The 12,422-nt window shown below is 33.3% G+C and overlaps 1 protein-coding gene across 2 annotated transcripts in view; it reads right to left on the reverse strand.

Moving 5' to 3' along the window:
- Positions 1-12,422, reverse strand: part of ndst1b (N-deacetylase/N-sulfotransferase (heparan glucosaminyl) 1b) — a 106,876-nt gene that overhangs the window by 5,088 nt on the left and 89,366 nt on the right. For both annotated transcript variants that reach the window (XM_051092710.1, XM_051092711.1), the window contains exons 10-15: positions 9,388-9,484; positions 7,496-7,619; positions 6,296-6,470; positions 3,391-3,561; positions 3,196-3,305; positions 2,582-2,684 (exon numbers count right to left, since the gene is read on the reverse strand). In XM_051092710.1, the coding sequence (XP_050948667.1) occupies positions 2,582-2,684; positions 3,196-3,305; positions 3,391-3,561; positions 6,296-6,470; positions 7,496-7,619; positions 9,388-9,484 (780 nt within the window). The remainder of the gene's footprint in view (positions 1-2,581; positions 2,685-3,195; positions 3,306-3,390; positions 3,562-6,295; positions 6,471-7,495; positions 7,620-9,387; positions 9,485-12,422) is intronic.

A 12,422-nucleotide genomic window follows, 5' to 3' on the forward strand; every position in this document is an offset into this window, starting at 1 on the left:
CAGAATTAAATTTTCATTAATTTAAACATTATATGCATCGCTCATTTATTTCTAAAACGGCGCATATCTTCATGTTAAACAGCTAAATATCTTTGACTGGACATTAGACCAAACACCTCAAGCCTAGAAAAGGTTGTGAACCTTAAGACACTGCTGTGACTGTGTGTGTTAAATTACAGTGTCCTGCTCTGTGTACAGCTCTTTCTCTCAGGAGTGCTGCTACTGCGACCGCATCTGCAAAGCCACGACACATCAGCCTGTTCTTTCACCCCTCATTAACTTTGATGTGTCTGCCAAGAAGCCTCAAGGTAACATCAAGGTCCTCGGCATCCGACTGAGCCTCTCTTTATCATAGTCTGCTAAAAGATCTAACTGAAGCTGTGCCCTTGTAGAAAACACACTAGTCTGAATGCACTAGGCCGCAGAGCCATTAAAAATATAACTCTAAATATAAATTAATAAGGGATAATAATATCATTACACTTTCATGTTTTTTTTTTTTTTTTTTTTAAATCAACAAAATAATAAAGTGTGGTAATACTATTATATTTTTAAAATAAAAAAGGGAGTATTAAAAATACAATTATTTTATAGTTAACTTAAAAATAAAATGATCATATGTACTTTTTTATACTAATTTTTAAAATGTTCAAACTAACAATTAGCAAGCTTTTATTTTTGTGGGTTGCTGGCAACCAAATATACGTGCTCCTGGGTTTTGCGCTTCCGATTGAAGAACGTTGAGGGAAAAGTGGCAGAAATGTCATATTTTTGCATTGTGCTTTGAAAACAGCAGCAAAAAAAAAAAAAAAAAAAAAAAAAAAAAAAAAAAATATATATATATATATATATATATATATATATATATATATAAATTATTAATAATATATGTGACCTTGGACCACAAAACCAGTCTTGTGTTGCACAGGTATATTTCTATCAATAGCCAAAAAATACATCGGATGGGTCAAATTTATCGATTTTTCTTTTACTTAGGATATTAAGTAAAAATCATGTTCCATGAAGATATTTTGTAAATTTCCCACTATAAATATATCAAAACTTAATAATAAAATAAAACTTAGTAATATGCATTGCTATGAACTTAATTTGGACAACTTTAGAGGGGATTTTCTCAGTATTTAGATTTTTTTGCACCCTCAGATTCCAGATTTTACAATAGTTGTATCTCGGCCAAATATTGTCCTTTCCTAACAAACCATATATCAACAGAAAGCTTCTTTATTCATTGATGTATCATGAATTTTGGGAAATTTACACTTCTGACTGGTTTTGTGGTCCAGGGTTATATATATATATATATATATATATATATGTATATATATATATAATATATATATATATATATATATATATATATATATATATATATATATATATATATATATATAATATATATACCAAAACCCCACTTTTCTAGGGTGTTTCCAAACTTTTGGAGGGCAATGTATGGTTAACATGTATATGACTTCATTGGATTGTAGATCTTAGGCTATATGATTTTATTGGTTATTATTTTTTCTATTTTATATTAAAATCTTATTTGACCATTTAGACTACCGTTCAAAAGTTTGGGGTCAGTACATTTTTATTGTTTCTTTTTATTTTTTATTTTTTTTAAGAAATTAATACTTTTATTCACCAAGGATGTATGAAGTTAATAATTAAAAGTTTATTAAAAGTTAATAATAAATAATTTACATTGTTATAAAATATTTATATTTTGAATAAACACTGTACTTTTTAAACTTGTTATTCATGAAAGAATCCTGAAAAAAAAATTACAGGTTCCAAAAAATATTTGGCAGCACAACTGTTGATATTATCCAACATTGATCATTCTAATAATAAATCTGCATATTAGAATGATTTCTGAAGGATCATGTGAAACTTAAGACAGCTGATAAAAATTCAGCTTTTCATCACAGGAATAAATTCTATTTTAAAGTATGTTAAAATAACAAACATTATTTTATATTGTAAAAACATTTTGCAATATTACTGTTTTTTTTTCTATATTTTTAATCAAATATATGCAGCCTTGATGAGCATAAGAGACTACTTCAAAGACTATTACAAGTTGTACTGACCCCAAACTTTTGAACGGTAGTGTATGTGGAACTGTTTTCCACACTGATAATAACAAGAACTGTTTCCTGAACACTAAATCAGCATATTTGTATGATTTCTGACAGATTATGTGACACTGAAGACTGCCAGCACAGGAACATCTCACAAAATTATTGCTTTTATTGTATTTTTGATAAAATAAATGCAGTGATAATGAGCATGAGAAAGCTCTTTTAAAAATAAAAAAAATATCACCAACCTTTTAAATGGTAGTGTAGTTCTGAAAATCTGATTTTAATTAGATTTCATGCAGTTTTTGGTATGGAGATTAGAAAAACTGAAGGGATTTGAGTCAAATTACCAAAAATGTCTGAACAAGCTTCCTTTTTCCTTTTGTCTCTACCAACACTCTTTGTAATGTCAAGCAAACCCAAAAAGACAGGAATGTTTTTAACTAAAACAGGAATATGAACCAGAATCATAATCTCACATCAACATCCATGTCAGGATATCTCCTCCCTTTACTCTTCCCCAGGCATTTGGTCTTCCCTCCATCTAGCAGCTGGCACCAGAAGCCCTTCTTCGGATCGAACCTGCAGCAGGAAGGAAGGGACAAAATGAAGGACAGGCAGCAAAAACAGGGCAATGTTTCAACATCAGCCTAATCAAAAGGGAACATAACAAACAGATGGTGCACAGCAAGGCATCCTGAGAGGCAGCCACAGGACAAACCATCTTCATTGTCCAGTGGGAGATGTGGCTGACAGATGTTACTGCTTATGAGATTATGTGGTACAGCATGAGATCGAGAATGAGATAGAGGACAGATAGAGAGAGAAAGAGAGACAAGTGGAAGAGGTTGACTAAAAAGATAGAGGGTACATGAGGTGATAGAGAAGGCAGGGAATTAACAAGCACTCTCATGAACCTGTCAGACTAAGGGGATCCGTCAGGACGAGGAAACTACTGTGAAACACTTCAAAGCAGCTCTAAACCAAACACTCCAGGTGCTCAATAATGAATTGCATATTAATGACTTTATTTTAATTGTCAATCATAAAAGAGAAATGAGAAACTTTGAGCGTTTGGGGACAAGCTTCTTACGCAAGGATCTTGTGGTAGTTAAGCGTGTTCGTCAGGCCTAGAAACTTCTGGATTTTGTCCATCACTGAAGCTGGTTCTGTTCTCAGCATCTGTCCATCCAGGACCAGGATCTGCATAGAAACAAACTGGTTATTATAAATCACAGAAACATCTTCAAATGCACAACGCACCTATGAATACATATAAACTCAATACCTGACTGGGGTGATAGTGTGTGAGCCAGCGCTGTAGGTGTGTGGCGTAAAGTCCGGGCACTAGACAACGGCTCTGTAGGACCCTTAGCTTGATGGGCGCGTCCCGGCCAGCAGTGATGACATCATGGAATGTATATTTCTGAGCCACAGGATCATCATGAGCCCTCTGGTGCTGGAAAACAGCAAAAACAATGAAGACACAATTTTGTGTTAAAAACACAGTGGTGTGAAAAACTAAGTACACCCTATGAAGTACATTTTATTTCAGGGTAGTGCATTTTGCAAAGTTTTCCTGTGACGGGGCAGGCAGAGATGAGAAGAGTTTATGTTGAATTAAATGCCACATAAAGGTAATTGTGTCACCAACATACCAATAACAACCTGAAAAATTGTATGCAGATAAAGATTTTATACATTATTGTTAATTATATTTGGGACTATAAGCCTGAAATGCATCAGACTTACATCAACACAAACTTCTACAACATATGTGACCCTGGACCACAAAACAGCCTTAAGTAGCACAGGTATCTTTGTAGCAATAGCCAAAAATACACTGCATGGGTCAAAATTATTTTATTTTAAATAATTAAATAATAATATTTTTTCTTTTATGCCAAAAATCATTAGGATATTAAGTAAAGATCATGTTCCATGAAGATATTTTCTAAATTTCCTACTGTAAATATATTACAACTTAATTTTTGATTAGCAATACGCTTTACTAAGAACTTAATATGGATAACTTTAAAAGGCGATTTTCTCAGTATTTTGTATTATTTGCACCCTCAGATTCCAGATTTTCAAACAGTTGTATCTCAGCCAAATACTGTCTTATCCTAACAAACCATCAATCAACGGAAAGCTTATTTATTCAACTTTCAGATGTATAAATCTTACGTATAAATCTTAATTAAAAAAAAACTGGTTTTGTGGTCAAGACTCACATGCTACAATATAAAAACCATTAAGTAAACTATCATTATTCATTGCATGCGTACACTGCCGTTCAAAAGTTTGGGATCAGTAAGATTCTTTGTTTCTTAAGTTTCTTTATTCATCAAGGGTGCATTTATTTGATCAAAAATACTCCAGTCTTCAGTGGAACATGATCCTTCAGAAATAATTCTAATATAATGATTTATTATTATTTATTTATTTTTATTTTTTTTAAGGATTCCTTGATGAATAGAAAGTTTAAAAAAAACAGCATTTATTTGAAATCTTTAAATAAAATTATTTTGTAACAATACAAAATACCGCTCAAAAGTCTGGGGTCAGAACATTTTTTTTTTCTTTTTCTGAAAGAAATTAATACTTAATACAGGTTTTTTGTTGTTGTTGTAAGCTGTTAAGATTTCTATTTTAAATAAATGCTCAAAGAATTCTGATAAAAGTACCACAGACAGCAAAAAAAATATTAAGGCCTTAGTTTTCAACAATCAGAAATTTCAACAATCAGAAATCAGACTGGAGTAGTGACTCCAGCTTTGTATCTCAGAAGTAAATTACATTTTAAAGTGAATTAAAATGGAAAACCATCATTTTAAATTGTAATAATATTTCTCAGTATTATGTTTTTTTCTATATTTTTTATTAAATAAGAGACTTCTTTGATGAAGTATAATAATCACATAATTAATGTGACACATAATTAACACATTTTTCATACCAAGATATTGAAGACTTTTAATGATGTTAAATTATGACAATAAGACTTGAGGATGTGCAGAGGCTCTGTATTTATTTTCTATATTAGAATATACTGATTATGAATTTTACCAATGTTAACAGATAAAAGGCAGTATAATTTTATAAATGACACTTAATATTGTGTACATTTTGTAATGTGTTCAGACGGCCATCATAAATGCAACTACGATTTCCACATTATATCAAATAATGCTTAAAAGAGAAGTCCACTTCCAAAACAAAGATTCACATATAATGTACTCACACCCATGTCTTTCTTTCTTCAGTTGTAAAGAAATTATGTTTTTTGAGGAAAATATTTCAGCATTTTTCTCCATATAATGGACTGATATGGTGCAGAAATGTTTTCCTCAAAAAAATAATTTCTTTATGACTGAAGAAAGAAAGACATGAACATCTTGGATGACAAGGGGGTGAGTACATTATATGTGAATCTTTGTTTTGGAAGTGTACTTCTCCTTTAAGATGAACATGAAAAAAAAAAAAAAAGCTGAACTGTAGGGAGACATTTCATTTCAACATGACAATGAATCAACACATGCGAGCAGACCCACCAAGGAATAGTTCAGAAAAAAGATATTGAGTTTTAGAAGTTAAAATCAAGATCTCAGTTCAACTGAAATGCTATGAGGGATCCGAAATGAACCAGTTTCACAAAGGTAATGATATTATGCATCAAGGAATGTGAACAAATATTTTTTTGTAAACAATTTAAGAGACTAACAGACAATTACACATTTTGTATAAGCTGCTAAATGTATAGGTGTATGTAATTTTTATACAATCTTTGTTTATCCATAGTATCCACATAAAATTACAGTATCAAAATACCCACATTCAAAAAGGACAATTTTTCATGGACTGCACATTTTCAGAGCACTCTTGAAGTTGAAAAGTCAAATAATGGAAAACATAACTATCCATGCTCTTTTGAAATAAAATAGTATCTCGTTACTGCAAAAACAACTTACCTTGACTAACATAAGTGGGCTTCTGGGGAAAAAAAAAAAAAACAACCCACAGAAGTATTAAATACGAGCCCTTTTGGACCCAGAAGAACAATGCTGTTTACAATTCTTTCCGAATTACATATTTTTCCCATTTGCAGATCTAATCTGCTGTCCAGAGCAGGCATCATGGCCTTGACTGACCCTGTACGTGATGAGATGACACATGAGCAGTTAGATACTGACCTGATACCAGGAATAGGCTCTGTCAGCCGGGTTGATAAGGATGGTGATGATTTTGGCTTTGGGCAGAAGAGCAGCTGCTCGCCGGGCCGCGACCTCTGAGTCGAAGTAGTTGGCACTTTTCTCAAAGTAGAAATCTGAGCTAGTGTTGGAGGGTAGAGGGAAATACTCCATGTACCTAGCATAGAAACAAAAAACAAAAAAACAATTAGCATTTCATTAAATTAAGTCCACACTTCTGAGGAAAACCAGATTGGAGACATGTGTCAACACCTATAAAAAAACGTTTAATTATTGCTGCACAATTGTTTATCTCTGTTCGGTGAAATGTGCCTCTCCCTTTATAATCAGCATTGTATCCAGCCCTTGTTTTTGAGATCAAACCGCCACATGAACCATCAACCACCGTCATTTTTTCCGCAAACTGATTAAAGAGAAAAAGAAAGGCAGGAAGAGAGAGAGGCACTTGATGATGTGCATCAGACACCTGCTTTCTTTTAGATACATTTGAGACTATTGAAAGAGGCAAAGAAAGAGCTAGTAAAGGCAGCGTTGTGTTTTGAAATGACCCATAATGCCTTCCTCTCATGGGAACATTAGCCTCCATGTCTCTTAATGCTCTTAACATCAAAGCATGCCAGACCTTCACAATCAATGTACTTCACAGCAGTTCACAAGAGCTACTGACTGTAAAGAACTCATAAAATCATGTGGTTTTCTGTGTCCGTGTTGATATACTCCATATAGATATAGTAAGTTAGGGTGCATCAGAAATGGGTGGTTTAAAATCAGAAATTTGTCAGGACCTGTTCACACCATATATAACCATGTACGTTCTGAAGTTCAAGTTTTGATGTCTGCTGATGTTGATGCTAATGTTTTAATCATTCATCAGCTGGAAAAAATGTTTTAAAAGTAATTCCAATGATATTGTTCCTCTGTGACATTATCAAGTTATTACATAGCTGTGTTATGGATTTCCCCATTCTCACAGAATTAAATAAATTCTAAAAAATATTCCTTTGTAGTTAAAACTATTGTTATAGTTACTGTCCTTGGTGTGAATGGGTTTTCAATCTGCTAAATGTTTATTTGATCAACTTTTAGTTGTACACTAGCAAATAAACAACCTCAAAATTAACATATACGGTATATAACAACTATGCAGGAGATTTTTGTTTCTTTCATAATACCACCACATACCAGTCAATGCCTTTGTGGTAGTTTCGGCCGTTGAAGAACTGGATTTCTTCAAAGGTCTCTTTGCTGGGGTAGTTACTGGTCAAATCGGGATGCATGCCCAGGAATAGATAGAGAGCAGTAGTTCCTGAACAAACACAAGACAGAATAAGTTGATTATTTATTAAGAAAACGACTGAAAATAAAACTTAAATGAGAAAAATATAACAATAATAAAATTTCATTAGTAGTCTCAGACTTCAGGAGCCAACTGTGACTCTGCTATTGAGTGTTTGGGAATGCTGCTATTGAACAATATAAGTAAATATATATTTGTACAGTATGCAGTATAAACCCTGAAAAAGTTTGAGTGAAAGTTTACTGAAATGATGATGGCAGCTAATATACTAGGTTAGAAAGTGAAGTAATTACAGCGCAAAAAATAAAAATAAATAAATATATAAATAAATAAATGTTGGTCTAAGGCCCAACCCCCTAATCTAACTTTTATTGAGAAGATTAACATAGCCATTTTACTACCCACTCTTAGAGTGGGCTATTGCTCCCTGAAGACATCTTTAGAAGTTTAATTAGTCAATGCTGTAAAACTGAATTCACTTTTTACTGAGGAGCAGCCAGGGTTGCAGCAGAAAGCCTGCATACATCTGAGCCCGAGCCTGTAAGGAAATAAAACCCCACCAACCCTGCTGTGCATACTTGATTCAAGAGCACTGTATGCTGGAAAAAACATACCTGTTGTAAGATAATCACAGCACTACACCCATAACTGAGTAATACATTTAGGAAAAAAAAAAAAATCTGAAAATTACTAATTAAATTACACCACCACAAAGTTGTAGTGTTTACACAAATGACCTGAGATGAGTCAATGAATCGAGTGAGCCAATGATTCAGTCCTTTGCTTTGTTTCTGAATAAATCAGCTGTTTGAACAAAATGGTTGAATGAATGACCGAATGACTCACTCATTAAAACAGTGATTTGTCACCACAAACTGGTGGTTTGTAGTTTCGTATACAGAGTATCGTTTAATTTTTTTTTACATTTAATTTTCACTATTAAATTTTGTTCTTAAAACAAATTAAATGCTTATTTAAAATCCCTTTTCCTTAGATCATTATACATTTAAATTATTAATTAATTATTAATTATGAATAATTTTTAAGAATGTATTTTTTTTTTTTATTGCAGTGTAAATGCATTCGTGCCACCTCTGAACAGTAAATGTACACTGTTTATATGTAAAATAATCTGTTGAATCAAAATATTTCTTTCTAACGCCACTTTTGTCTATTCAATTTTTTTTTTTCCTCATTTAACACAATAATGATTAGTAATTATCTTCTGGCGGAAAATTCTAAGCCCAAATGAATGTGTGATTAATTTGCGATTAATTTGATAAATGAATAGGCACATCACGTAAATTAATTAGATCAGAAAATTTTTATTATTTGACAGCTCTAATCTATCTATCTATCTATCTATCTATCTATCTATCTATCTATCTATCTATCTCTCTATCTATCTGTCTATTTATCTATCTATGTAACTGGTAGTAAATGAAATGTAGGCATCCTAAAATGGCCAAATATTGGATCACTAACACTGCTAACATTCTGGTAAGCAAAACAATAGCCAATCAAAAAAGGGGAGTTATAAATAAAATAAATGTTAATCAAAGTTGGAATAAGAACAACAGGAATTGCTACAGTAAATTGTAATATTTGTATTTACAGCATTACATTTGCTGACATGTCCTGGAAGGCACCCTTATAACATTAGATCTAGATGGAAAATTGCTGTAAAATGGTTTTAAAAGAGAGCAAATCTAGCAAACACAGCTAGATGGCGCAAGTGCACATGTGTGTGAAATGGGTGGCAGCACACAACACCCACCAGTCTTCTGAGGTCCGATGATAAGCAGCTTGGGGAAACGGTCACAGGTCTTTTCTTTAGACCAGATGTCTTTATGTCTTTTGTCCTCACAGGGGTCCTGTAACGGTAAGAAACGAACAAAAGTGAAGTGCTACCCATACATCATTGAAATGAGAACATTCACAATAAAAACACTGCAGTGAGTCAATCGTTGTGCCTCAATAACCAGCAGGAAATTATAAAGAAGCTGGAAAAATTGTTCTCATTCACCAAGCCAGCATGAATACGAGAAACATACTGTTTTACAAAATTAGCCAGGGCGAGATGTACTTTTTTTTTTTTTTTTGCAGGGAAGTATGTATATTCAGATGTAGAGTACGCCAAAATAGGATGTCCAAAAGTTCAGAACATGCTTAGATTATATAGGAATTTAGATGTAACCTGAGCCCTTGGACTTGGATTTAACATCAGCAGGAAAAGTGGATTATGGGCAGGATGGCTGTTATCTGGCCAAATTAAAACAAACTATTCAAGCATTTCAAATATCTTACAACACATCAGCAGAGTCCAGATTTTAGATTAATTCAGATTTAGTCTCTAAACTTGCCCTAATAACATCCCAGAGGTGGCCGTTTTATGGAATTAACCAGATAGAAATCAGAAGCATAAACCATAAACCAACCCCTGTCAAGAGCTTTGAAGCATCTCAGGAGAAAGATGTCCTGCAACAGCCATTTTGAGCCCTTCATCCATCACAGCTGAAGATGCTGGCAACGGCGGTAATGAATTAACAGCTTTAACCCTTGCCTCTAAATTAGAATCTTGCACAAATGTGAAATGGTCAAACGGTGCATCAAGACTGCAAACCACCAGCAATTCAACACCTGTCTGTCCTAATGAGATTAACAGCTAGCGCCACGGCACTAATGACCGAAGAGTCTTGCTTGAGAACATGCCAGTGCTAAAAGGAATAATTACACTGAATTAACACATTTGGTTTGTGAATTTATTATTAATGTACTCATGGGGTCACAGTTTACGCTAACAGTAAAAATGAGCTCTGTTCTGAAACCTAGTAACTCCCTACCTAGACAGAACTTTAAGGCACTGATGTAAAGGCTGCTCCAAATATCATACAGCATAATTGAGAGTGTCTTATAAGGAGAATTATGCACGTGCAATGACGCAGAAATGGCGTAATTATGTATGACGCATGAAACAGCTGCTGTTGTTGAATCATAAGTGTCATAAATGACTGTTGTGTCAATCCAAGATTCTCCTTCCACTTATCGTCTGTGAAACAGGGCAGGACAAATGTTGTCTCACCAGTACTAGCTTCGAATCCACAGACACACTGTTTTAGACAAGGGAAGCAGCATTTTTACAGCTTGATGAATATAAGCAGCACGGCACAAAGCTCCTAATTAGGACCCGAAATAGATAAATATAAAGTCTGCCTTTTAAAACAAAGAAAAGCAGCAGGAGGATGGCTAGTATTCACATCTTAAACCAGCAGAGAAATTCTGTATATATTCATGCAGAGTCAAAAGATCAAATCCAACTGAAAGCTTGCAACATGCAAATGTGCACATCATTTTATTTAGCGTTCATGCAAACACTAATTTTCAGATTCATTAATCCAAATGGTTTCATTCCAACTGACACAAAAGGTGTTTATGTAAATGTAGCTACTGAAGACTAGAGTAATGGCTGCTGAAAGTTCAGCTTTGCCATAACAGGAAGAAATAAAAGGTAAAAACAGAAAGCAGTTATTTTAAATTGTAATATTTCAAAGTATCAACATTTTACTGTATTTTTAATTAAACAAATGCATCCTTGGTGATCATAAGAGACTTTCAAAAACAAATTAATGAAACCAAACTTTTAAAATACTCAAAAATGATCATTTACTCACTATTTACGTTTGCTGTGTATTTTTTTTTTTTAAGTACAATTCACACCACACACACAAATGCCAACAAATACGTTTGTTGGGTTTTGTCTGAACAGTGTGTTACCCCTGTCAGTGCCTGTTGGTGATGTCAGGGTTTGTTTTCACTTGAGTGAACATGTTCAATCAACGTTTTCAGTGTCTTTTGGGGCAGTGTGAACATGACAGCTATTTTCATAAAATTCTAAACCTAACGCCAACTTGTTTGTTGGTGTTTGTGCGGTGTAAATTGGCCTTTAGGCTTATTTTGAACATTGTGTTATCAGCTTATCTGCATGCTAATATCAAACTCTATTGTTACAGTACGGGCCTATGATTTCCATGATTCAGAAAACATGGACAGAATAGCGGAATCCAGGCATAAAAATGGAATTTACTATATAACGCGGATTGTCACGGAATTTGTCAAAGTTTAGATGAGTTAATCAAAAGTAGGTCATTAACACTTAAATCACGATACGGACTAGCATCTCTAAATATTTACTTCATGAGTATTTTACTGTTTCATTGAGATAATTCATTATAGTCATACCATATACACACAGAAATGTAATGGTACTCACGGCAACCCATCAAAATAAAAGTTCGCTTTAGTTTGAAGACATATATTACTATTGTTTAGTAGAATGTATGTAATACTACAACTACTATTACTAAAATTATGAAAACTTTATTTTATTAAGGAGTAATGACACAATATTTTTTTTGATGTTTTCATTTTAATAGTAACTTTGTTTGCCAAACAAAGTTTGTTTGATTAAAAGATAAATTAAATGAATATATGATGCATATGATGATCAGATGCAAAACCCCCTAAAAGCCATCTGGTTCAAAAATGAGATAATTATACTGAGTGAATGCTCTCGACACATATTATACGTCCATCAAATACTTTTATTTTAAACTCACTAAAATCCCAGCCTCAGCCCAATCAGAAGTACTGGTACTTACATAGAAACCTATACATCGGAGCCTGATAAAAATGCATTTTTTAAAGAAAGATGTCATATGGATTTAGAGGCTTTTGCAACTCTTCATATTATGCCTTTATTTGATAACCAGAAAAATGTATATACAAAATACAGAATTTCTTAGGGGGGCAGGG

Source organism: Labeo rohita, chromosome 21, assembly GCF_022985175.1.
Source record: "Labeo rohita strain BAU-BD-2019 chromosome 21, IGBB_LRoh.1.0, whole genome shotgun sequence".
NCBI lineage: Eukaryota > Metazoa > Chordata > Actinopteri > Cypriniformes > Cyprinidae > Labeo > Labeo rohita.